The sequence below is a fragment of the Falco biarmicus genome, chromosome 8 (assembly GCF_023638135.1).
Source record: "Falco biarmicus isolate bFalBia1 chromosome 8, bFalBia1.pri, whole genome shotgun sequence".
Lineage (NCBI taxonomy): Eukaryota > Metazoa > Chordata > Aves > Falconiformes > Falconidae > Falco > Falco biarmicus.
Genome location: NC_079295.1, coordinates 62,727,594 through 62,754,846, shown reverse-complemented (window position 1 = coordinate 62,754,846; position 27,253 = coordinate 62,727,594). Strand labels below are relative to the sequence as shown.

The 27,253-nt window shown below is 38.9% G+C and overlaps 1 protein-coding gene across 1 annotated transcript; it reads left to right on the top strand.

Moving 5' to 3' along the window:
• Window positions 1–38: 38 nt before the first annotated feature.
• Window positions 39–25,275, top strand: DDX46 (DEAD-box helicase 46). The gene is made up of 23 exons (XM_056349277.1): window positions 39–150; window positions 2,540–2,728; window positions 3,006–3,146; window positions 5,012–5,129; window positions 5,829–5,994; window positions 6,295–6,446; window positions 6,754–6,867; window positions 8,414–8,579; window positions 8,945–9,065; window positions 9,412–9,587; window positions 10,052–10,173; window positions 10,970–11,048; window positions 12,834–12,916; window positions 13,661–13,825; window positions 14,838–15,000; window positions 16,216–16,409; window positions 16,968–17,105; window positions 17,760–17,909; window positions 18,570–18,767; window positions 19,334–19,552; window positions 21,621–21,765; window positions 22,438–22,511; window positions 23,293–25,275. Exons 1-23 carry the CDS (start codon window positions 134–136, stop codon window positions 23,338–23,340), a joined length of 3,138 nt encoding a protein of 1,045 aa, XP_056205252.1. The 5' UTR covers window positions 39–133; the 3' UTR covers window positions 23,341–25,275.
• The last annotated feature ends 1,978 nt before the right edge of the window (window positions 25,276–27,253 follow it).

Below are 27,253 nucleotides of genomic sequence, written 5' to 3'. Positions count from 1 at the left end.
CGCCAGGGGGCGCGGCAGGCGGGGGCGGGCAGGAAGTGGGGGCGGTAGCTTCCCGCCGCGCCTCTCGTCGGTCCGGGCGCAGGGGCGCGGAATGGCCGCTGCCGTCTAGCGGAGGGAGCGCGCCGCCGCCGCCATGGGCAGGGAGTCCAGGTGAGGGCAGCGGGGCCGCCGCCACGGCCGGCATGGCCCGCACCGGGGCTGGCGGCTCTCTGCGGTGCGGTGCGGTGCGGGTGGCGGCGGGGGGGGCGAACAAAGGGCGGCGGCGGGCCCTGCTGGCCGGCCCGGGCGGCGGGCGCGCAGAGAGCCGCCGCGGCGAGGCCCCGGGGCCGGGAGCGGGGGGCTGGCTCCGCTCCGCCGGCAGGGCTGGGGGCTCGGGGCCCGATGGGCCGCGCTGCCCCAGGAGCTGCCAGGGCCCCGCCGCCCGGTCCCGGGGCTGGCCCGCGGGCGCGCCGGGGCTGTGCGCGGGGCACGGGGGCCACGCCGAGCCCGCCCGGCCTTTGCTGCCTTGTTGCAGCACAGTAGCGCTGGCTTCATCGGCCGGGCAGGCTTTTTCACCTGGGTTAGACGGTTTTGCTTGTTCTTTTCAAGTTTCTGCAGGATCACGTATCTTTTGTCCTCTCGCAGCGGCTCTAAACACCTGATCAGGTGCTGGAACCGACCCAGCCGTAATGTGACGGTGTATGTTGCGTGTTTTGGGTCATGCCTGTGCTGCCCCGTGATCTGGAGCTGCTCACGCCTACCAGGCTTTAAACCAACTCCGTAATTTGCCGGTGCTGTTGTGGCACATGTCCCTGTTCCCTCGCTTAACCTCACCGTCGGGTTTTACCGCTAACGCTGGGACACAGCATCCCCTGCATGCTGCTGTCCCTCCACCCTAACCGCTGCCCGCATCCATCGCTGGGATTTACACCAGGAGAGGCAGATGAGTGGAAATTTTAACAGCTGGTTTGGGTTCAAATTAGTGATTCAGTGAAGGGCTGGGTAGTCCCGTACATCTGTCTAAATTAGTTTCAGACGAGCTAGGGCAGCGGTTGTTGCCAACCAGGCACTGTTGGACACTCAGGCTGCAAAATCTGCTGGGAACCGAACATCAAAGGGCTGATGCTCAAGCTAGCAGGACTGCCTTGGTTATCACAGCACAGCTTCTCTTCTGATAATGACGAGTTTTTTCTGTTTGGACTGAAAATAATGTAAAAAGTGGGTTTAAACTTTTATTAACTTTCTATTTTAATACATGCACAAAGTTTTTTAAATTAAGAAATGGTAAGAAGGTGAGAGTGAATGGTGGGTGGGGTGGGCTGCATGTGCTGGAGTTGATGTAACGTTGAGCAGACTAGGGCTTTTGAAACCTGAAATCAAGTACTCGACTGCATTGCATACTGTAGGGGAAAACTGGAGAAAAAAAAATTGTTTTCCAAAACTAAAAGATTAGAAAAAGGGGAAGTATGGAGCAGATTCCATGGCGTTTTGTGACAGAGATGGGAAAGAGATGAGAGATACCTAACGCTGACAGATGTTCTTTGCGTTCGCTTATACTCCTGAGAGGCATGGATATCATGCTGCCACTGTACTGATTCCAAATGTATGTGATACCCAAATAGGCCGAAGTGCTGAAATAAACTATGTTATTTTTAGTGCCAATGCTGTTGTAATACAACCAGGTGTGGCGTAATGGAAGGGAAAGAAAGAGGTGGGGGGCTTGAGGTCTTGCCTCCTCTGCTTCCCAAGCCTGGCTTTTGGGCTTGTCAGGAAAAAGGGTCTGTGGGTCCTGAGCTACAGGAGGGTGAAAAAAGGAACTATTCTGGCATGGTGACTGAAAATGAGGACTTTAAGGAAGAGGAGATGGTCACAGGTGAGGCCCCTCTATGACTAGTACGCTCAGCAAGAGTTTCCTAGAGGATTCCTAGCCCTACTCTCCCACAGTGTGATTGGGATAAGAGAGTGTTAATGAGGGGAAAAAAAGAGACTTCCACATCCCTCACACACCTCTGAAGCCTTGCTAACTTCTTGAAGCTTCTGTTGTGATGTTTGATGCTCTTATGGATGTTAGCATTGTAAAGGCATTGACCATTGCTGTGTCACATACGCTCAGGGTTTTATGTTTCTTTAATTGCAGTTTGACAGCTTTTCCATTGAGCAGAGGTATAAATTACCCACCCACCTTACCTGGCTAAAAATTATGCATTATATTAAAAGCAGCAAAGAACAATTTTATTTGTTTGACAAATTCTGAGATAGCTTCAGAGAGTCTTCATCTTTTCCTATGTATAATGGAAATCAGTAGATTTCTAAAAAGGAAATTATTCTTTATGTTCCAGTGTTCTCACGATGTGCTTACAGTAGTACTCTAAAACCAAAACAAAAATGTGACTAAGCAATCCCTCTAATTTCAGCATCATTAGGAATATACCTATATTAAATAATATGTACTTATATAAATAATTCTTCTTGGCCTGTCCACCTAAATGTGACAAATATCCTTTAACTGCAAATTGTTCTCACACTCATGTTCGTCTCTTTTTGTGAATTTACGATGCAGACATTATCGGAAGCGCTCTGCATCACGTGGACGCTCTGGTAGCCGTTCCAGAAGTCGTTCTCCATCTGACAAAAGAGGAAAACGTGGAGAAGACAGACGCTCCAGAAGCAGGGATCGAGAACGTAGACGTGAGAGGTCACGCAGCAGGGACAAGAGGAGGTCTCGGTCGCGTGACAGAAAGCGTCAAAGGTATGACTTGTTAATTCCAATCAAAGTAGATAAAAATGCCCGTTTTCTGGGTATTGATGTTCTTCCACTGCTATGATTAGTTACTTGCTGTTGTTCATGATAAATTTTACTACGCTTAATCTTTTTGCTATTAAATGCCTAGCTGCTGGTGCTGGAGTTTGTAAGTTCTTAGTGGTCTTGATGATTGTTGTATTCCTTTTACAACCTGCTCCTCAAGAGCAGATTAAAATTACACTCTGATCACATGCTAAATAAATACAATTTTGTTTTGTGGCAGACGTTCAAGAAGTAGAGAAAGGGAACGGAGCCGAGAGAGAAGGAGATCCCGGAGCCGGGAGAGAAGGCGCTCTAGAAGCAGAAGTAGAGGCAGACGGTCTCGATCCTCCAGTCCAAGCAAGAACAGGAAAACAGAAAACAGGTATTTGGGTTCTCTAGTTACAATCAATGTCACAGTGACAAAATATTGTAAAACTCTTGGTAGCATGGAGGGAATTGTCAGGCAAAGCTATGCAAAGCTTTGGTTTGTAGAACAAGAGAATATTATGCGAGTGTACTGTTAGGATCTCTTCCCTTTGCTTAATGTGCCTAACGCAGTTTGTTGTGAGAACATTTCTGTACGAGAGAAAGATGGAAGTTGTAGTGGCTAAAAAAAGCAGTTAACTTTAAAGTTAAGACTTACTCTCATTCTTTTGTAATGCTTCATTGATATCTCAGGTTCCAGTATGAATAAGTAGTCTTTTGTGTTCCAGAATATATGCCCAAATTAATAAAGTACAGGTGCTCTCTACCACAGTCATTACATTGAAGTATAACTTCCTTTGAACTTGTAAATTACTGTTGAATTGTAAGTTTTACTTGCCAGATGTGCTCCAGTGCAGTGTTCACTGTATCATTTTCTTTCTCAGATAAAGCACTATATTTCTCTGGAAACATAAAGGGCTTTTAAAAAATGCAGGTAGGGTAGCAGCAGGGGATCTATAAACAGCATCATGGTGACATCTGGAACAGGAATTTCTAAACTGCTACAAGTGCCGCTGATTGCACCTGAGCTCAGAGTTTCATCCATTCTTTACACAAAAGGTGTTCTAAAGAATGTCAGCCAATAAAGTCTGGAATCTGTTGTGGGTTTTGTTCTTTTTTACTTATATTTGTGCAGAAAAATAAAGTATGTAGTGTAACACTTCAGAGAAGTTCAAGAGGTCTGCTTTGGTAAAGCCACCACCTGTTTATCTGCTGTTTGTTGAATTCTGTGGTGTGCTTAGTGCTGCAATCAATATGGATTTGACAAGTACTGGTCTTAGGGGTTTGCAGCCGAATAAACTGTCTAGTAAAGAGGTGAAGATTGAACTTTTTTAGATGTTTACTTCAGAAATGTGTAAAAACTCACTGCAGGTCATGTTCTTTCAAATATATTGTAATGCTGTTTTCAGATATAATTGCAAACGGCATGTAATCATGCTATGCTGTAAAAGGAGTGGAGTTGTAACATAAGTTATGTTGTAATATAAGTTGTAACAGCAGTCTGTATATAAGCAGGTCAATGACAACCTGGAAATTATGGGAAGCTGGAATCACAAAGTCTTTTGGAATAAGCATATGATTTATATTAGAATAGCCCTATGGAAATGGCTTAATGAGATTTAATTGGCTGAAGAGAATTTTACATTTATTATCATGAGTTAGCATGTTTGGTTTGGATGTGTGGGTGGGTTTTTTTAATTGGAAGCAAGTAAGGATAATAAAATCTGTGATAAATGAGCTTTGTCTTAAATGCAAGTCTGCACGTTACATTTGAGTTACATAAGTAGCTTTTCCCTGGGAGAGTGTTTTTATGTCTTTCAGCCAGTACTGAATGCTCAAGGGGACATTCAGACTTCTGTGGCAAGATGCTATATCACTTTACCCTTCTCTAGAAATTCAACAAACAGGAAATTTTTAGTATCTCTTTTCTAACTGCTGTCTTCAAGGAGGTGTAAAATAAGCTGCAGAACCACTAGCGTATCAATTGTAAGTGTTCTGGAAATGAAGTCTGCAAGTTTCCCTGTAAAGAAATGAGAAGAACAGAACCAAATCATGTGACTTTGCAATAGATTCTACATTTCTGGTAGTTAATGGGAATATTTCCATGACATAGAAAGATATTCTGGGAGGCAGTGTGCTTTTTACAGTACTTGAAAACATAAATCTGTACAGGGTGTTCATAGTTCTGTTTCTGTGCAGCACGTGTATCCTCCCCTGAGAAAAGCTGTCATGTTCTAAGAAGTCTTTGATCTTGCCTTTCAGATCAAGATCTAAAGAAAAGACAGAAGGTGTGGAAGTTTCCAAAGAAAAGAAAAAAGACAAAGATGACAAAGAAGAAGAGAAGGATAAAGATGCTACCACAAATACTGTGGCCACTGAGGTAGGAACCTTTAACACTTACAGATTTAAAAGATAAGAATTTAAACCCGGAATTAAGTTAGCCATAGATTACTGCATTAATAAAAGAAAACCTGTTCTTAGAGCTGGACAAAATCCCCACAAAATCTCTTCAGTAACAGAGAGACTCCTGTAACGATGTATGCTTCCAGTTCTTGGCATAAGAAACATTCTTCTCAGTTCAAGATTTCAAACTGCTTAGACTGCAAACCACAGACAAGCATGAGGGATCTCCCATTTTTCATGTATTAGGTGTCAGTAGAGGAGCTGAAAATTGTTTTGGCTTCTGAACCCAGGTAGCAATTGAAGGAGGAGGGAGGGAAGCTCACTTTGCTTTGTTCCGTGACATGAAAAGATGAGGAATTCACAAACTAGCAGTTGTAGGTTACTCACACCAGTGAGTTACTACATTTTTATCATAGTAAATAAAATAAAGTTTCATGTGCTGTTATCTTAAAAATCATATACCAGCTAGTATAATGAAAAATAAAATAGTCAACTGCATTTCTTACTTGAAAATGCTATACTTGATGCTAGTATTTTTCATCTACTTCTGTTGTGACAAGTTCGTGGATGTCCAGCCTTCTATGGCATGCTCACACAACGGGTATATTTATTTGAAGAAGCCTAAGCTAAAGCCAGTGGCCATTAATTTTCACTATTTGGTTGTTTTGTTTCATAGAATTTTGATCAGAACAAACTAGAGGAAGAAATGAGAAAACGAAAAGAAAGAGTGGAGAAGTGGAGGGAAGAGCAACGCAAGAAAGCTATGGAAAACATAGGAGAACTGAAAAAAGAAATTGAAGAGATGAAACAGGGGAAAAAATGGAGTTTAGAAGATGATGATGGTATTTAAGTTTTTCTATATAACAGTTAAAATAATTTTGTTCTTAATATTTTATTACATTATCTTCAAAGCATTTAATCACTTTTCAGATTGTGAACTATAAAATAACAAAGCCTAAATCTGGTCATGGCTTCAAATGGTTTAAGATACAATTAAGATTAACAAATCGCAGAGATCTCTGTGAGGAAAAATGATACAGTAATAAAACTGAGCTGTAACTATTTGGGTAGACTAATAATTTGACACACAGGAGCACTTTTCTCTTTCCCTGTTTTATTCCCATCTTTCTTGCTCTTATTAGATGATGAAGAGGAAACTGCAGAAGGAGAAAAAGAAGGCAATGAGGTTGAAGATGAAGAGTTAGATCCTTTGGATGCTTATATGGAAGAAGTAAAAGAAGAGGTGAAGAAGTTCAATATGAGAAGTGTGAAAGGTGGAGGTGGGAGTGAAAAGGTAAAATCACTGATTAAGAATTCTTATCTTTGTCTTCTAAATAGCTTTGTGTTTAAATATCAAAATGGCTTTGAAAAAAAAAAAAGGGAGAAATGCAAAAATCATGAAGTTAGATGCATTTAATGCCTGTTTCTTTGTGCTTATCAGGCTGTTTTATCAAGCATTAGTCTGATAAAATTTCACTGAAGCAGAAAAAAAACCCCAAACCCCAGCGTAATGCATTCAGAAGTACAAATATTCTGTATATTTTATACAGTATGTTTTTTGTTTTATATGACAGTGTAATAATTTTTCTTAATTTCTGTAGAAATCTGGGCCAACTGTTACCAAGGTAGTAACCGTGGTGACAACCAAAAAGGCAGCTGCAGAGTCAGAAAAGAAGAAAGGGGAGCTCATGGAGAATGACCAAGATGCAATGGAGGTAATGGAAGTGTCTTGTATTTCTACTATGAAAAGGCAGCGTGCCTCTTATAAGAGGCATGAGAATGCAGATAGTCCTGGGATTTTTCCATCTTGTAGGAGATAACCATTTAGTTATTTGATTTGCAGAACTGTGGTCACAAGATTTTTGATCTTACACAGTTTCTTGTTGTTTGTACTGGGTGGTGGTGGTTTGTTTTTTTCAGAAGGAACTGAATGAATGCATCAGGTTGTCTGGCTTTGTAATTCTTCTTAATATGACCAGGCTGGTGTTGTCACATGTAGTGTGTGTTCAGTTCACATTCCTGAAACTGGGCAGCCAGTTCTGGTGGTCCTGTATTTGAATGACCGACGAGCTAGTGTAGAGTGTTTGCATGTGTGGACTGAGCAGCTGAGTACATAGTCGCGTGTATCTGATCTGAAAAAAATAGAGTTTGTGAGTAATTTCTGCTGAGTTTCTTTGTAAGTATAAATACACTAATTTTCAAACGACCTGGAAGTTACAGATCTCAAAACACTTGCTAAATCGTAACGAGACATCTCTTAGCACAAACAAGAGGTAGATGTTCTCATTTGTAGAAGAGGAGTTTGATTCTGCCTAGGGCTGCCAAATGCTATGCCATCTCATGTGTTCTAGTAGATAGCACCCTAAACCAAAAATATAAGCATTTTCTGTTACACTCGCTGTAAATAACAAATGTGTTTTAGTAGGAAGAGGTGGTACAAGTAGATAAATGTAAGCTGCCCTCTCTGGATGTTGGTTCAGTGAGCTGGTAGATCTTCCCCTAGTCTTTACAGTATGCGATTTTTTGCATGTTGGGCAGTGGCAGGTCAGTGTGAATACTGAATTTTAACAGAACAGCGCTCTGGGATTCTCACAGAACCATCTTGCTCATTTGTTGGGCCTGAACTTCTCAGAATTACTCTTCTGTGTCCAAACTGCTTTCGTGAAATGCTCTCAGGAGAACAGGAATATTGAGTACTTAATGTGGTGGTGTGTGGTGCTGTAGGCCCGAATCGTGGTTGAGGGTATGGGTGTGTTGCTGTCGGGAAGCTGGAGGGACAGCCTTGCCCGAGTCGTAGACTGGGTGCCCCGCTAGCACTGAGACTCAGCTGGGCCGTGCCGAGGTCTGTGCTGCTGCAGATGCAGGAGTCGTTTAAAGCTGAGCTGGGTGCATCTGTCAAGCTGTGACTGCAGTGGGATACAGGTCGGTGGTATGCTGGCTGGATTTTTTTTCTTAGTATTTTCCTCTTACAGTTTCTGTTGTGTGGCAGTGATTATTTCTGAATGATGAGGCTGGCAGGTGGTATTGGTAAAGTTGTCAAAGTGGTACGGAACATGGTGCACGTTAGGGTTTAGGAGAAACATGAACTAGGTGGAAGACCAGCTGGGACTTGTTCTTAAACTGAGAGTGGGTTTTCAGTATCTGGTCTAAAAGGATAAGGGGTAACTGTTACTTCTCAGTAAAGTTCCTCTATAAATGAAAAACCAGAGCCTCTCAGAATACCATTCACACTGATTCACACACAAATTATAATCTATACAGTATTCTTCAGAAGAGGAGGAAGTTGATCTTCAGACTGCCCTGACTGGCTATCAGACCAAGCAGAGAAAGCTGCTGGAACCAGTGGATCACGGAAAAATAGAATATGAACCTTTCCGGAAAAACTTCTATGTTGAAGTACCAGAACTGGCTAAAATGACCCAAGAAGGTAAGGACAAACACAACCAGAACACCTGGGGTACTATTAAGGAAGAGAGTGACAGATTTTGATATGCAAAGAAACAGCAATTTTTTTTTATTATTATAAAGAGCTTTTGGAGCAACTTGGTATAGAAAAACACTGAATCAGTTAGGTCACTATTATAACTTTTAATTCTGTATGAGGCTTTGATTGAAAAATTTAGCCGGGTCCTTTCCACATACCTCCTGTATTTATGTGTAACAAGCTAAAAACTGTGTTTCTGGTGGTGATAAAATTTGTATGTCATGTTCAGGGACAGATCAAGAATTTTTTGGTGAAGGTAGTAGAGAAATGTCAGTTTTGACTCTGTTGTAATGCAAACTCTATTTCAGAGGTGAACGTATACAGGCTGGAGTTGGAGGGAATTACAGTCAAGGGAAAAGGCTGCCCCAAACCAATAAAAACCTGGGTACAGTGTGGTATTTCCATGAAGATTCTCACCGCCCTCAAAAAGTAAGCGAGCACTTAATGAACTATATCATGTTTGATTTTGCTCACTGTGTTCTATCATGCATTAGTGTGAAACACCTTTTCTTTGCCGCTTAATGCAACAAGTCCATGTTTGTAGACATTACATACCTAGTCATCAGTGTTTATCACTCAGTATTGAGCTAGTGTTACGAATTATGCATTGCGCTGTTCGTATCATGCTTTTGCTGTTCATTTTTAAGTTGTATTTTTTGAATGGCACTGATATGCGTATGTAAATGAATGTGCAAAATTTTTTAGGATGACTTTGTGACTCACATCTGTAAAATCCTGTTTTGTTCTTAAAATATCTTTTTTTCCTTTCTTTAAGACATGGCTATGAAAAGCCTACTCCCATTCAAACCCAGGCTATCCCGGCAATTATGAATGGACGTGATTTGATTGGCATTGCTAAAACAGGAAGCGGAAAAACTATTGCATTTCTGTTGCCTATGTTCAGACACATTATGGATCAGAGGGCGTTAGAAGAAGGAGAAGGTCCCATAGGTATAAAGATTTTATTTTCAAAGTCACTATTTAAATAAATAAAAACTCAAACATACATTTTAGAAGTGTCTTCAGTTCTTCTCTTGGGTTGGTTATAGGGAGGAATGCTTACTTACCAATGTCCATTAATGAGTGGCTTTTTTTTTTTAATTTCATTAATGAAGACCATGATATTTAATGTTGTTTCTGACCAATGTGCTGTCTACCGTTGTTTCAAGAGCACTTGCATGTCCATATATCTGGGAGACCTTACTCCTTTGATCTTGAAACTTTGACCAGGTTTCCACCCCATTTTCTTAACTGTCTTAATAATTACCTCTTCTGTGAAATTCTGTGAAAAAAAAATATGTATTTTTAAAAATACATGTAAGTAAATTGCTGCAAACATAATTACAGATTAATTTTTATTGTATGAATAACATCTCCTACATTACAATGTATAATGAAAATGCTTTGCTTTTCAGCTGTCATTATGACACCTACTCGTGAGTTGGCTTTGCAGATTACCAAGGAGTGTAAGAAATTCTCAAAGACACTTGGACTTCGAGTTGTCTGTGTTTATGGAGGAACAGGAATCAGTGAACAGGTACACAAAAGACATACCGTACTTAACTTTATTAGTTAATGTTAATTTTGCATTTAATTTAGTCCCTTTCTCTTTCTTGTGAGTCCAGTACATTTGCAGCCTTCCTAATTAATTTTCTCTGCGTGAATGGTAGTTATGGTAAAGCTGAAGCATTTGCACATAACTTAGCTTTAAACATACTGATCTTCTTGAAAATTGTATAGTCCTTAAAAGTTTCAGATTTTTTTTTTAGGTATCTACTGAGCATCACAGTAATTCAACTATTAGTGGGATGTGATAGTTTGAAAATTATTGAGAAGCTATATTTTTACAAAAGTTCCCCTCAAAGTAACAAAATCCAGAAAGTGTTAATTTTTGGTTTATTGCATTATCAAATACTGCATGTTAAGAGTAATTTAGAGATTAATTTCAAGGGTTTCTCCCCACACACACCCATTTATGAAAGCAACACAAGTGACTGTCTGTGATGGAACATGGTTTATTTAGTATCAGTTGTCCCTGATATAACACGTGACATTTCTTATAGGCCTTTAACTGTCTACAAGCCTATATCCCCTTTATAACTACTTAAGATGAAAGTAAATTGTCAGAGGTTACCCTTTCAGAAAGAAAGTTTTCCAAAGACTTAAAGAAATCGTTAATTAAATCTTTACATAAATAATTCACATTAGTAGAACAGCTGTATTACAGCATACGTTGGTGGTTTTTTTGCGGAGAGATACATGTTTTTTTAAAAAACAGAAAAACCAAAGCAAAACCCCACTCTAATCGTTTGCTTACTGTATTTTAAAATCAGATAGCTGAACTCAAAAGAGGTGCTGAAATTATTGTTTGCACACCTGGACGTATGATTGACATGTTAGCAGCAAACAATGGTGAGTAGAAAACTTTTTGCTATGGAGAATTTTTTATATTTGTTGTGTAATTCTAACAAATTCAAAAGATCATGTATTTTGATAAATGGTCTTACAGAATTTTTTTATATCTCTTCAGGCTGCACTACCTAGCTATTGAGAATATATAGCACCAATTGACTTTTTTGGGGAGGACAGGAAATACTACATTCTTGAAGAGTTTCTCAGAATGTTTAGCATTTTAAACTTAATGTGCTGGTCCAAATTTTTTAACTTCAAGTCATTTAGATAAAGGTTATATAAGAGCTGCTTATTTTGTCTGCCCATTGATACTTCTTTATTGTTAGAGTAGCTCAGCTGTTACCCACTCTTACATAAGAGCATCTGACTGCCTTTATCTGTTGGTTTTAAAAAAACAAAGAAGCCCTCCCTAAATAACTGTCCAAAGTAAAAGAACTGACTTTGTATCAGATATTCAGATTGATTAAACTGAGCCACTGCAGCTTTAAGAGGTTTTGTCCTAGTGTAACCATTGCATGCTTATTAGATAAAGTTTTATTATTAAATTATTCCACATCAAAACCTCTACTAAACTGTTGACATTATTTAACTTCTGTGGAAAAAGTACCTTCAAGACATATAGAACTGGGCTTCCAAGACTTAAATCGTCAAAGGTAGGTACATTAATGCTGTTCCCAAGTAATTTTACAAATTTATTATTTGGGGATGAATCTGTTAAGAAGTTAAATAGATACGTAGATTTTAAGAAATATTTATTTTGTTCCTTAAGTATGAATTTCATCTCTTAAAGAAATGCAGCGCTAAATCTCTAAAAAATAATTTGAGGGTTCAGTTGCAATTTGCTGAAGCTGAAAGGACCAAGTTCTACTGTAGTTTGATAGGCACATATCTGAGTGATATTTCTAGAAAATTTGAGAAATCTGTTCCATTCTGAGAGCATTTGACAGTGTCACTACAGTTGTTTGGAACTGAATGTGTTCACGTTTGTATTGTTTGAAAGTATGATTCTTAAATCCTTGAGTTAAATCCTTCTCATTAAAGGGAATCTCTTAGCTTTTTGTTTGGGAAGGGTGCTAATTATCCTGTCCATCTTTATAATTTCAGAATGTTCACAGATACACAACTTGCTTATTTTGTTTCCAGCTGTCCCAGAGTTTGGGGTGGTTCTTAATTTTAAATTTAGTAGTGGTACTGGGTAGGTTTTAATCTTACATATATTTATTTTTAAAACACTGCTTACTCTGTTTTATGCATATTATTAGCAGTTAATTAGAATTAGTATGATTATCCTCAAATAGTTATTTCTAGCTCCGAGGAAGCGTTACAGATTATATGTGTAAAAGGAATTTTTCTGAGGCTGCAACAGTTAGCACTGGACTTTGCCTTCCACACATGCGCTGTAATCTCTAATATGTTTTTTTCTAGGTGGCGCTGTCAGATAATGGCTGATGTGGCTCCTTGCTTCATCTCAGTCTTAGTTTTATGATGTGTTTTGGCGAGGGCAGTTTTCTGAATTTTACAGGTTCTTCTGGCCCTATGATGGTATGCAAGAGAAGAGTTTGACAAAATAAAGGGCCTTGTGCATACTTACACATTTCCCAGAATGTATATGTGATTAAAAAGAGAACATTAAAATTCACATTTAGTGAATTTATTTTAAAAAATAATTAATGTCTTTGTTAGAAGATAGTGAGACCATATATCATTTTTAAAAATATATTCCTGAGGGAAACTAGATTTCCATTTGATTTTGTTTCCCATGTGTTTTTTCCTCTCCTTTCACAGGTCGGGTGACGAATCTCCGCAGAGTCACATATGTTGTACTTGATGAAGCAGACAGAATGTTTGACATGGGTTTTGAGCCTCAGGTAATTAGTGACATGAGTGATATTGCCAAAGATGTTGTTTTCCACTTAAAGGATTTTGTAATGCCACGTTACTATTAGACTGCCAACAAGTGTTCAGAAAGATGCGCTACATACAGACAACTGACTTTAATTTTTCTATTATCCTCACATGCTTTGTGTTCAATAAATTCTTATATGGCTTAGATCTTTCTCTAATATACTGTTCTACCTTTTTTCTTACACGCTTGTTTTGGATATTTGTGACCATGTTGTAACCCTATGTAATTCCTTGATACAGGTGTGATATTAGTAGTTGTAGCCTGCTTATAAAGTGTTTGATGTCTCCTAGCAATGTCGTGCAGGAGACAGGAACAAGATGTTGGAAATGTTGGTGGCAAATTACTTGCTGGCAGCTTTGGACATCCAGGACTCTCTTTAAGTTATCATCAGGCTATATTGTCCTGCCAGACTAGGAAGACTGCCTTATTTTGTGTCTTGATCTTGAGCTGTAGGGTTTCTGCTGCATGTCTTAAGGTTTCTGTTGGGCTGTTGTCAGGTTGCATATTACCACTCGGCTTCCTTTCAAATCCAGCAAGTTTTGCTTTTCTTCCAATGCCAGCATCTAGGTCCCGAGAGATCTGTAAAGAAATGTTTTACAGCCTGTGTACTGCAGATACCACCTGACTTTAAAGATGACAGCTCTGTTTGTGCATGAAGTACAATTACAGCACTTGGGTGTTAACGAGGAATGTTCTCTTAAACCAGGTTATGCGCATTGTAGACAACGTCAGGCCTGATCGTCAGACTGTCATGTTCTCTGCTACTTTTCCCAGAGCTATGGAGGCACTAGCTCGGAGAATTCTAAGTAAACCCATAGAAGTGCAGGTCGGAGGCAGAAGCGTTGTCTGTTCTGATGTGGAGCAACATGTTGTGAGTATCACACATCTGCCTTGCTTTATCTTCTCATTTGATTCCAAAAGATTATTTCCAGCAATATTGAATATAAACCAATATACCCACAGAGCTTTTATTTTTAAAAGTTTAGCGAGCTTATTAAACGTGAACTCAGAATAAACTAACCTCAGTTTGCAAAGGCAACGTGATCACTTTCTGTTTAAAAACTTGATTTTAAAAATACCACCAAGCTGAACAGCAATTTTGTCACTAGCTGTGGAAACAGCCTGAAAAAGTCATCCCCTATTCCTGATTTTTATTTGTGTGCACCCTGAATGTGTTTAATGACTTAAGAAAGGACCTGGGGGTGTTGGTTGACAGTGGGCTGAATATGAGCCGGCAGTGTGCCCAGGTGTATCGTGGCTTGTATCAGAAATGGTGTGGCCAGCAGGACAAGGACAGTAATTGTCTCCCTCTGCTCAGCACTAATGTGGCTGCACCTCAAATTCAGCTGTGTTCAGTATTGGGGCCCCTCATGCCAAGGGGGATGTTGAGGTGCTGGAGTGTGTCCAGAGACAGGCAACAGGTCTGGGGCACCAGCCTGATGGGGGGCAGCAAGGGTAGCTGGGGGTGCTCAGCCTGCAGAAAAGGAGGCTCAGCGGGGACCTTCTCGCTCCCTACAGTTGCCTGACAGGGGTGTAGGCAGGGGGGGGTCGGCCCCTTCTCCCAGGTGACAAGTGACAGGATGAGGAATCAGCCTCAAGTTGCGCCAGGAGAGGTTTAGGTTGGAGATTAGGAAAAAATGCTTCACTGAAAGGGTGGTCAAGCACTGGCACAGGGTGCCCAGGGAGGTGGTGGAGTCATGTGTGGAGACATGTAGATGGGACACTTGGGGACATGGTTCAGTGGTGGACTTGGCAGTACCAGGTTAACAGTTGGACCTGATGATCTGAAACATCTTTTCCAACCTCAATGATTCTATACGATTTTATGATTCTAAGATACAAGTTACACTCTCTCTACTTTGCTTTTGTATGTATTTTTCTAGATTGTCATAGAAGAGGAGAACAAGTTTTTGAAGTTACTGGAGCTACTTGGACACTATCAGGAGAAAGGATCAGTTATCATATTTGTAGATAAACAAGAACACGCTGATGGGTTGTTGAAAGATTTAATGAGAGCCTCTTACCCTTGCTTGTCTCTTCATGGAGGTAATCTGCAATCTTAAAGATTTATATAAACAACTCCAAACCAGAATGTTGGTATTCAGTAGTTAGAAAGTGAAGTTACTTAGTTCCTGTATAGTACCATTTATTATTTCTTCCTAAGCAGGTTTGCTTATAATTGGGGAAGATAATTTGTCTCTTAATTTGAAAGAGATGTGATAGTTTTCAGTAATTGCTCTTTATTCCCTGTGAGATCTCATCGGATGCCGAATCTTGTCTCTGTCCAACAGGATTGTTACTGAGAGTTAACACCTCCCAGGGAATATTGCTAACTACTTGCTATCGTAGAACAGTGAAGCCATTGGGGGCATATTATGTGATATTTTTATTTGAGATTCCACAATAACAGCAGCTACCGTTTCACTTTTCTGCCATCAAGTAGTAATATAACGGAAGTAGTTTAGTAGCAAGAGGAGGAAATCTCTAGAATATCGTCCATCCCAGAGTATTTTAAAACTTTCTATATATAATGCTCTTAAAATTACAGTAGCCAATAACTACAAAACCACTGTTCATTTAGTGCAACAGTGGAAGAGGGGAAAAATATTCTCATTCTATTGAGATTTCTATTGTTTTTAGAGAACAGACAGAGCCTCCAGATGAGGTCTTAGCTAAGTGTAAGAAATCAAATAGGAAATTATATTAAAGAAACTTTTGAGGATCTTGGAATGGGAAAGCATCTTTTTTGTAATGAAAAAACTAGAAGTTTTGTTATTCTGGATAATAGGCTAAGAGATTTATTATTCTGATTAATGTGTTTCACTGTAGAAGAATGAAGCTGGGTTAATTAGCGTTGATAATATACAAATGTGGGCTGGCTTCAGAAGCAGGGGTTGGCTGGTGTAGATGAAGTGCAGGTGTGGCTGGTTCTGTGAAGAGGTTGGGCAGCCAAGGAAGAGAGAGGAGGAAGAAGCAGAGAAGAGAGAGAGAACATGTGCCCTGGATGAGGAGAGACAAGGAGAAGGCAGCAGAGGGACTGGCACGGAGAGTCTGTTGGTATGAGATGGTAAAAGACCTTGTTGCAGCCGGCTGGTTTGGAGAGTGCTGTGACATTTCGCCTGTAAAAGTGTGAATGTATTGAAATTTTATTTGCTTAGGCTTTTGGTTCTTTGAAGTTGGAGGGTGTTTTGACTTGTGTACAAATTACTTTGGCTCAAAGCAGAGCTTTACAATTTTACTATTTTGTCTGGTTTCTTGCAGGTATTGATCAGTATGACAGGGACAGCATAATTAATGATTTCAAGAATGGGATTTGCAAGCTTCTGGTGGCCACCTCTGTAGCAGCAAGGGGCTTGGATGTAAAACAACTGATGCTGGTGGTCAATTATAGCTGTCCCAACCATTATGAAGATTATGTGCACCGAGCAGGCCGAACTGGACGAGCCGGCAATAAAGTATGTATAATTCGTTGCCTGCTTTAGTTTTTACTGTAATTTTTTCCTTATTTATTGCTTGATTAAGGTGTTTCTAAGGGATAGCTACAGAAGGAGTAGTTGGCATTGGAGGGAAGAGGGTTTTCCTTTAGTGTGTGTCGAAGGGGTTTGAGTGATCATGTGTAAAATATATTTTGAATTTTAGTGCTATGAAAGTTGGAACTTACATGTCCATCAAATGTATGAATGTTCTTTTAAATCCCATTTGTGGCTGAAGGTTTGGGTGTTTTTCAGTGTTGGAAATGTGCCTTGCTAATTTATAAGATTTTATTTTCTAAACTTTTAACTATGACAAGATTGAAAGACTTCAGTTTCTGCCATCTGTGGTTGATTACAGTTTCCTGGGAAATCACATTATTCATTCTATATTCTCGCTAGAAAAAGTTTATACGTGAATATCATGGTTACTTTTGTTGACCAGAACAACAGCATCTGTGCAAGGGTGCTTCAATAAATTTAGAGATAAAGTGTCTTTAGAGATTTTTTTTCTTTATTATCTTTTAAATTAATTTTGACCAGGGGTATGCATATACATTCATTACTGAGGATCAGGCACGGTATGCTGGTGATATCATTAAGGCTTTGGAATTGTCGGGGAATCCAATTCCTACTGATTTAGAGAAGCTCTGGGCTGACTTCAAAGACCAACAGAAGGCTGTAAGTCATTCTTTGTTCTGTAGTGGGCTTTGGTCTGGGTTTAATGCGTATGCACATGGGTCCAGTTGCACAGTATGCATACATGAGTCATCTCACGGATTTCATTGAGTACACATATGTATGCTTAGGTAAGCATGTAAGTGTTTTCAAGATTAGGATCTTGAATGTCGTTTACAGGACTGTTCTTGAGAATTTAGATGTCATCTGGTATGAGGTAAAGAAACGCCTACTGTGTAAGGGTCACTTCAGCTTTTATCAAAATTCACGTAAAAGATAATGAAGTTCTTTTACAGAATTTGTATTACTGTTTCTAGAGCTCTCACCATTAGAGGATCTTGCTCATGCTGAGAAGAGTGATTTCAGAGTTTTTCCAATACAAAAACTGGAGGGTTTTGTTTACTGCATTTGAAAAGCATTTAAAATATGTATTTACAGAAAATCCCAATAGCGTATTGTTTCTATCTGCTGAATTAACATAGCTTTTTTATTACATTTAATTGTAAAATACAGGGTTTTAATTTGAAGAGCTTTCTCAATGTGCAGGATTTGCTTTTTAAAATAAATAACTTCAAAATTATTTATATAATTTTGTATTTATAAATATCAATTGTAATTTTAAAGTTCTAAATATGGAATACCTGTTTTTGTTTTCAGGAGGGAAAGTTGATTAAAAAAAGCAGTGGATTCTCTGGCAAAGGTTTTAAATTTGATGAAACAGAACAGGCTTTGGCTAATGAAAGAAAGAAGCTACAAAAAGCAGCTCTTGGCTTGCAGGATTCGGATGATGAAGATACAGCTGTTGATGTAAGCACCTGAAAATAACATTGAAACTGCCTAAGGATTTTCAATATATTTGTTTTTTCCCCAGTAGGTTACATAACTTGTTGCAGAATGCATGGATTTTTGTTACTCTGTATCCTATGCTACTGACTGATTCCATGAGTTAAATCTGTATGCATTCTTCAGTATAAAAAATATATATAGCTATGAAGATCAAGATCTGTGAAGATCTTTAAAGTCTCTTTCTGACTTACCAGTATTTTATACTTAATATATGTAGTTATGTAAATGTCACATTTTTTTCTTTATAATATTATTCTTATGTAAATTAAATAGAATGATTGCTTTCAATTACAAACAGGTTTTTTTACTTTCAGTGCTTTAAAGAAATCCTTAGTAGCCTTTTCTATTTCTAAATCCTCATTAGATTCCTTTCTTAATGTTTGTTAGACTATTGTTAGACTACTTTTCATGACCTTTAAAGTAAATACTATGTTCAAACTTTCCTGATTATTAGGTTTCTGTTCCTTTCGTGTTGTGCTTTTGGGTAGGCTTCTATCATTTTTATGAGATTAATTTATTTAAAAGCATGTAATCTAGATACACCTCAGTGTTTTCTTTCTTTAGGGTGATAAGATTATCTAATGGTAAATGCAGTGATCTAATAGTTGTTATTTTCTTTAGATTGATGAACAAATTGAAAGCATGTTTAATTCAAAGAAAAGAGTAAAAGACATGGCAGCACCAGGAACGTCGAATGCTCCTACACCGTCAGCTGGGAATGCAGAAAAACTGGAAATTGCTAAAAGATTGGCTTTGAGAATCAATGCCCAGAAGAATCTTGGAGCAGAGGCACAAGTATTGGTCCCCTTCCACTTTAAGGTCAGAGCAATTTTTTTTTTTTTTTTAAGGTTGTTCAATTCTTTGTTCTGTGGCTGCCAGTTTAGTTAGTGTTTCTGCACACTAATAACATAGAGCATTATTTAGTTCATTTGTGCTGGGCTAACTCAGTTATAAGTTGTAGGATTGTTAATTGAGCTAATATGATGATAAGATTTAATACAGAACTGGAAATGCTTTGTCTGCCCTGGCAAAGAGTTAATTTGTTACTGATAGAATTACACAATTAGGCTTTCTCAGCTTTAGCAGAGTTGCAGAACATCTTTCTCTGCTGAAGCATGTGATATATGATCTGTGTAGTTTTAGAACAATGTGGTCTAGAAAGTGCAAAGGTATTTTGAGCTGAAGATACAAAAGACCAGTAACATCTTTTCTGTGCAGGTGTGAGCAGAGTTATTGCGTGGAAGGAAAGAAGAGAAAGCAAAATTCAGAGGATGTATTTGTTATGTGGACAATTATGTAGAAAGCTTTAATGAAACCCTTGTGGTTGTGTAGGGCTTCTTTTGGCTACCTTGGTCTCAGTGTGGACCTTTTTTTTTTTAATACAGGATGTGATGCAGCAGGCTACAAATGCTATCCTGAGAGGAGGCACAATTCAAGCACCTACTGTATCTGCCAAGACCATTGCAGAGCAACTGGCTGAAAAAATCAATGCTAAGCTCAATTATGTGCCCATAGAGAAACAGGAGGAAGAGAAACAGGATGGAGGACAAAATGAATCCTTTAAGAGATATGAAGAAGAATTAGAGATCAATGACTTCCCACAGGTGAGTAATCATTTTGCTATAATCAAGTGTAAATGACCATTACTTAACAAAAGCTGTCTTCAAAGCTGTAACTGGTTATACCAATAGAATATTTTATCCCATTTCTTATCATACCTAATTGAATTTATTGCATTATCTGTGATTACTTCTCAGCTTATAGATGCACAATGCTTTGGACATATTCCAGAGAATATCAGAAAAACAAGCATTCCTTATTATACAAAAATCTTTTTGCCCTCTGCCACTGACTTCTGTCATATCCAAATCTTTGTCACCATCTGGCATTTTATTTCAAAGGCCATGTGACTGGTACTGCTCTTTGCTTTTCTTTTTTCTTTTTCTTTCTTTTTTACTTTAGTATTTTTGCCATTCAGAATTTTGCTGTTATAGTCTACCTCATCTGTTATTTTGAGGATTTATATTCCACAGTATGAAACACAAATTCCTTGTATTTGTCTTTGTGGTTTTGTCCAGGTTTGCCTTATTTTATCAAGTTGTAGTGTTATTAGTTTGTTACCCTTCCCTCTCAGAAATCCTGTTAATTCTTATCCTGAGCAGTTTCTCATTCATAGAACATGTAGCTTTTGTAATTTTGCTAACAATTCTTGTAACCCTTTAAGGATACGCTTGTTAGGTACAAAGCATTGCCTGCTGCTAATGGCTAGACAGGTAACTGTTCTGTTGTCCTCGTGTGTGTCTGCAAATAATAAAATCTCAAAGATCTACAATTTGTTTATTTTTTTTAGAACTGTACTAGAAAAAAATAGCTCTCTTTTGCCCTTCTTTTTGTTCTTCAATAATCTGTAGTATCCTATCTTCTCAGAAACAATGATGTATATGGCAGCTCTTCAGTGGGAGTCATCACTGCTCATTACGTCCCCAGAAAATCTTTATAAGGGAGATGGACTCATGTTGCACTGTGCACATGTATAATACTGAACACAGTGCAGATCTGAGATGACAAAGTGATAGCCTAAAGCAAGAGTGACAGCTGACTGTAAGCTGTTTTTTACAGAAGTACCACCCAACCATTTGGTACCGTCATGTGTAAGATGGGCATAGGGTAGCTTTCCTGATTTTGGGTGCAGTAATTTCTGACAGTCAGATGAATGCTGATAAGGTACCTCTTGTAGAGAGAATATGTAATGGGCAAAGTTTTGATCCAGGGACGTACAATTTGCCTTTAGAGGCTGATTCCAAAGTTGGCTTCCGGAAAAGCAGTGGTTTAAGGTAGGATACATGGTATGAATGCTCAGTCTACCAGAACTGAGAAACGGAATGAGGACTGGAAGGGATCATTCTTCCTGTCAGAAACAGCAGTGTGAGCTTCCCCAGTCTGGTCCTAAGTCCTCTTATTTTGAATGCCAAAGCTCACCATGACAAAAAAATTTGTCTTGATCTATAAATGACTTACAGCAATCTACTAGATACTTTCTAGTAATTTAATTGTCTAAATTAATGGCATGCATTTATCATAGTTAAGTATTTTTGAGGATATTGTAGAGATTTGGGACAAGTTTTACAGGATTATGAAAAACAACTGGCAGTGTTTATTCCTTAGGCTTTATTTATGGATATTTTAAGTTTACTTATTTTTGTCTTTAGCCGATGAACTGTGTAGAAATAAATAGCATTTATTTTCTTAAAGGCAGTTACTTGCAGCCAGTAACAGTATATGCTTGCCCTTGAAGTCTATTCCTGTACAAAAAGTGCTAAATAAAATACTTGAGTGCTGCTTCAGAAAATCACAAGAAAAAATGACAGATTTTGAACTTTCAGTGTAGCAAAATGGAAGGTCATTATAGTTCTTGCTTCAATAGTACCGTGTATCCATTCTCTGTTCTCCTTCTTCCATACCTTTATCTTGCTGACACAAGAGGCAGATTTTGTTGAATACTTGCATAAACATAACTGGCTAAAATTTCAGTCTACATTTTTAGAGAATGCTGTGAGTGATTTTCGCAGTGCATGTTCTTGTTGGTTGTCTAAAATGCCAGCTGACCTTTAGATTGCCATTTTGTACGATGCCTTTCTCCTTGTTGATCCTTCCATATCCTTTACCTTGCAGACTGCCAGATGGAAAGTTACCTCCAAAGAAGCGCTACAGAGAATCAGTGAATATTCTGAAGCTGCTATTACAATCAGAGGAACTTATTTCCCTCCAGGCAAAGAACCCAAGGAAGGAGAACGAAAGATTTATTTGGCTATAGAAAGTATGTATTCGTTTTTGTAAATGTTTAAAGATGTGAGCCAAGTTCTGTAATTGGACATGGAATCCCTGCAGTGATAGTGTTTGGATGCTTAGTTACAAACCCACTGTAGTTAGTTTGCAATTACTAAAGAAGCACTCACTGATCTTGATGTGCTTTGTCAAATGATGCATGGGGATCACAGAGATGCTTCTCCTCGGAAGACTGACCTGCCACAGAACAGCAGCAAACATATGGAATCTGTTTGAAAGAAAGAGAAGGAAAAAAGGCAAGAAACATAGATTAGAATAAGCACGAGGACATCTGTGCCAGTGTGAAATAAGGAAGAAAACAGAATTGTGTGAGGTTTGGCTGTTGAAGGTATTAAGAAATTAACTAGTACTACAACAAAAACTTTGCAAATCTCATGGTGGTTGAGTAGAGTGTTTCTCAAAGAAACCTCTAATCCTAGGTATTTCTGAATAATTTAATTTATGACTGTCTGTTTTAAGTATCTTCCTTTAAAACAGAACGCAGTCTAGCTGTGGCAGTCCATACAATTCTAGTGTTCCTCAGCAAATAGTTGCAGATATCCAGCAAGTTTTACAGTGTTTCTGAAAGCAGCCAGCAGTGTTTATTCTGTAGGCTTCACATACAGAAATTGTTTAAGACTGTAATATTTTTTTTTTCCTTCAGGTGCCAATGAACTGGCTGTGCAGAAAGCAAAAGCAGAAATCACACGACTTATAAAAGAGGAGCTCATCAGATTGGTGAGTGAAATATCTAGAATCCAGAGGGAAAGTGCCTTAGTTTATGCTTCATGAGATTAATTTTTACAAATGTTGACACTCTGGCATACATTTTTATTAGTATCAGGGGCTGGGATCTATAGATCTCAAAAACACTTTTCATTGAACGGCCTAGAAGATATATTACTGGGTTCAGCCAGACAGATATAACGGCTGTTATCCAGCCAGCAGATGGAGATAACACATTAACAGAGCTTTTTGAATGAAGACCCCTTAAAGAGTTAGGTCCCAATAAATTTCCTAATTTCAGCACCATCAGGCAGAGGAGAAAATGATTCCCCTCATTTTAATACTTTATTATATACATTGAGAGATTTGTTTTGCCGTCACTTTACAGCATACCCAGCTAATAATCGGCTGTGTTCAGCGTACCGTGTTTTCAAGACACTCTTTTTGGGAGATTGTATTTTGAGTTCTCTGGCTGAAGAAACCTCAGCTTTCTCTAAAATAACCTTCAGTGATACTACATTGGACTTGACAGTGTCCTTGGCTTTTTCTCTTAAGTAGCCTTTCAAATTCACCATCAATTTCAGTGGTCCTGCTGAGCCATTATTGATATTCTGTTTCATTTTCAAAATTGTTGAGCTCCCTGTAAAAATGTTTTCCAAAGGAAGGAGATTTCTAAGGAACTGCTTATTTACATGTAATGTGGGATATTTACATGTATTGTTAGTGGGGTTTTATTGCAATTCATTTATCCGTTTTCATTTTTAACTGTGGTTATTCTCTCCTTTATTTGCAGCAAAATTCTTACCAACCAACCAACAAAGGGAGATACAAAGTTCTATGAGTATTTGGAGTTATCTGTCTGCCAGCGGCTGGTGCGTGAAACTTTGTGGCTTCTGTTGTTTTTGCTGTTTACACTGCTTATTGTAAATTAAAAATTTTTTTATTTTGTCTTGCGGACATTTTTTAACAGAAAATTGATACTTGCAAAACATCTTAATTCTCTCCACTGAAGTTATCAGTCTTAAAGCAGACCGGTTTTGGCGGAGCATGATTTAATTTAAAAGTGCAGTTTATACTTTTCATCATAAAGAATATAAAATAAAACAGATTTTAATTTTTCTGACAGACTATACTGTTAAGTAAATTCAACAATGTTGGGATTCGTGTTGGAAATTGTTAGAATGTACCTGCATCATATTGTGGGGGTGCTTCATGCCATATCAGTTTATACTGGAAAAATGATAAAACACCAAAATAAAGGCAGGATTATCTCCTGATCCATAGCATCTCTCTGGCTGGTTCCACACACATCCGTTCCCTGTACAGATGTCCCCTTAAGGTCAGAGAGTCTTGCAGAGATCAGAGTAGAGAATTTTATCCAGAAATACTTGAGGTCTAGTTTTAAGATCTTCTTACCATTTCGTGTCCCATTTTGCCTTTATCATGCAGGTAATAGAACAACTCTTTGGGCTTTTTGTAAAGTGAAATGTTTTGTAGTATGAAAATAGTTTTCCTGGTTTTTTTCTAAACATCAGAATTTTAGGATTTGGTTTCCCCCCCTCCCCGTTCTCTGACATAAGAATTGAAAGCCTGTTTAGTTTAAAAAGAAATTCTCAGAAAAAAAGAGAAACCTTTTTTGTAACAAAATATGACTTTGTCACTTTTTATATTGTTCTTATATATACATCTAATGTGGTTTTCCCCCCAGGGTTGTTGTCGTTCTTACTGTTAGGACATGGCTTTAAGTAAATAGGAATGATGGTATTTATGAGTGAGTTCCACAAATATTGACTGTCATTGCAGTCAATAAACTAGTGGGACAGGCAGGACCTTTCTTATGGAGGTCTCATCCCCATAACCATTAGTATTCATGATGGACACTTACTACTCTTAAGCATTTAATTTTCCTCTCTACTTATCTGGAGCCTAAGTGGTAGCAGTTTGAATTGTTTCATTGTAGCAGCTGCAAGACTTTCAAGATGATGACTTTCAAAAGGACTTCTCTAGAAAGCTTTTCTTACCTGACACATTGAGAAGAAATGTGTCATTTTAACACAGCTGTGTATATACTGCTTTAACCCTGGTGAAGACAAATCATACAATCTGCACCATGGTTGTATAAATTCACAACTCCTATTTCCAAACTTCAGGTAATTTAAATGACTATTTCTGTTTGCATACAACTGTGTGTTACTTTTAATGTCAGCGTACCTTGTTTGCAGTACAGGAAAGGAAAGTAATGATTATACTGACTTAAAAGTATGCATTTAGGATTAGAACACCCATAATGTAGTAGTTGACAATATTAATAAATCGAGGAGAACAAAGACAAGCAGCACACACAGCAACACTTCTCAAAATGTAAAATGGAAATCTTCCAACTAAAGCCCCATGGTTCCCTTTAAATATGCCAGGTTTCCTTCCGTTAAGAACTGGGGTTTGATGTGTTTCATACAACTTGTTTGTTGAATTGTCTAACTTTTTGACAGTGGCCCCCCCAGAAGAGTGACAGATCTTGGTGTATTTAATGAAGAGCGCTTTCAAGTTTGGACAGCCTGACACTTCTTTAAAAATCTTGTTTCAAAATGTTCGTGTATATATATTGGTATCTCCTAAAAGAGGCATGATAGAGACATTTTTGTGATTTCCAGCTTTGCAGTGTTGGATTTCAGAGATGCAACAATGTATAATCTTTAACTTCCTGGGGTTTTTAAATGCAATGTCAATATTCCTATGTTTTTTAAATTCCAGCAAAAATAAAAGTAATTTCAATGTATATTTTTCAGAAACTGTCTTTCTGAATAGCTCATGTTTTCTGCACTTATTGCTTCTGCGTTTTTTTTCTTAGGGCAGTTAACCTCATACTTTTTGGAGTAGGGTCATGTGTGCAGTAACTAGTGCTTGTGGTTTTCTGCTGGAAATGCAGTGAGGTGCAGCTCAAACTCAGTTAAGAAATTCACAGTGAAGATGTTGGGTAAATGAAAACAGAAGCAAAATGCCTATAAGGCAGAGAAGAAGAAACTCTCAAATTAACAAATACACAAAGAAAAAATAGTGGAAAGAAGTGGAAAATAAAAGCTTGGAGAAGACACAATTAAGTAATGAAAAATGTTATATTTAGTTCTTTCCAAGTGCATCCATGGATACAGACAAGGTCTTTATAAACATCACAGTTTGGGTGCTTTCCAGGGAATCTTCCCTGTACAGATCCCTGTTGGTCACCAGTTGTTGGAAGAGCTCAGGGATGCTGTATTTTTTTTACTTTTTTTTTAATACTTGTCAGCAGAGCTTGTTCTGTTTCTGCCCAAGCTGATACACTACCAGCTTTCTAGGTTGCCTTGTGCTTTCAGTGCTTGAGTAAACAGTGGTATTTTGGGTGGATAAGTGATACAGGTATTTGATACAGGATCATGAATGAGTTTTTGCTTGCACGTCGCAGTAATGCAATGTAGTCACCACGCAGCGGTGGTGGTGAGGGGTGATACTCTGGGGCTGTTGCCGTTCTCAGGGAACGGGACATTGGCACTTCCAGGTGGCAGTGAAGTAGGAGAGGACTGCTTTGTAGGTGAAGATCTGTGATCTGGAAGAGATGGTGAACCCAGGGAGCGGCTGGAGGCAGAGAAGGGGAGCCCTGTGCCACCATTCCCATGGCAGCCTCCAACCACTGCCTGTGGTCCTGGCCCCAGCAGGTCTGCACCAGTGAGGGGAGGGAGAGAGCAAGTCTCAGTGGCAGCCCTGCCAGCTCCCTTGCTCTCCATGTACGTGGCCCACCAAAGATGCAAACAAAAAAATATTCCTCACCACCTTGTGAAGGGTACTAAGGACATCTCGTCTACCACAGTGGTGGCTGTTTGCATGCGAGAGCTCATGGAGCACAAGAAGCTGCTCTGTATGCACGCTGAGTGGGCGAATAGGTAGAGGTTCTGCTCCACACCCTAGCCAGAATATCAGGAGAGGAGGACTAAATCCAGTGTTCTGGGTGGGAAACAAAAATTCACAGCAGATGAAAAATGCGTGCAGTCACAGTTCAGAATTTTGTACTACCCTAACTTTATATTGCACATCGTTGCCACCCTTTGTTTTGTTAAATAGTTTAAGGCTTACTTTACACGTTAGTCTTTATGCTGTAAAAGTTGTAATCAAAATGTAATGAGTGTAGATCACAGCCTGGCATGTTCCGTAGCTGTTCCCTGTCCTGGTTGCTTGAGATTTTACTTGTACAATTAAAGCAGTGCAGTCTATTTAATGTACACTTGGCTGCTAATTTAATAAAAGATTCTGAGGCTCAAAGTGCCATCTCTAGGAGCTTTTCTCACTTATGTCTTCCAAGTGGAATACAAAGAAGTAAAGATTATTTGTTTAAGCAATTTTAGCTTTGCTAAAATTCTGCGATTGTAATAGCTGAATACAAAACAAACACCAAAGATAGGATTTGGGATTTTCATAAAATAAGAAAAAGATTGCTGGTTTCTTAGGGGGAGCGAGCACACTGTGCTATTTCAGTCCTTCAGACATGTTCATATTAATAAGAAACGGCGGTTACTGCAGCAAAGCCAGTGACAGAGTTAGAGAGACAGGTACGTGTATCTGTGAGGATGCAGCCTGTGTAGCGTGGCAGAATTAAGAGTTTAGATTTCTGCCATGGACGCATTGGTGGTGCGTTGCTGAACACCTCTATTAAGAGAGCCTTCTCTGAACTGGCCTCAGTAGGCCGGTGGGGTGGTTCTCTGTGTCAGTGTGAAACCAGCCCTTGC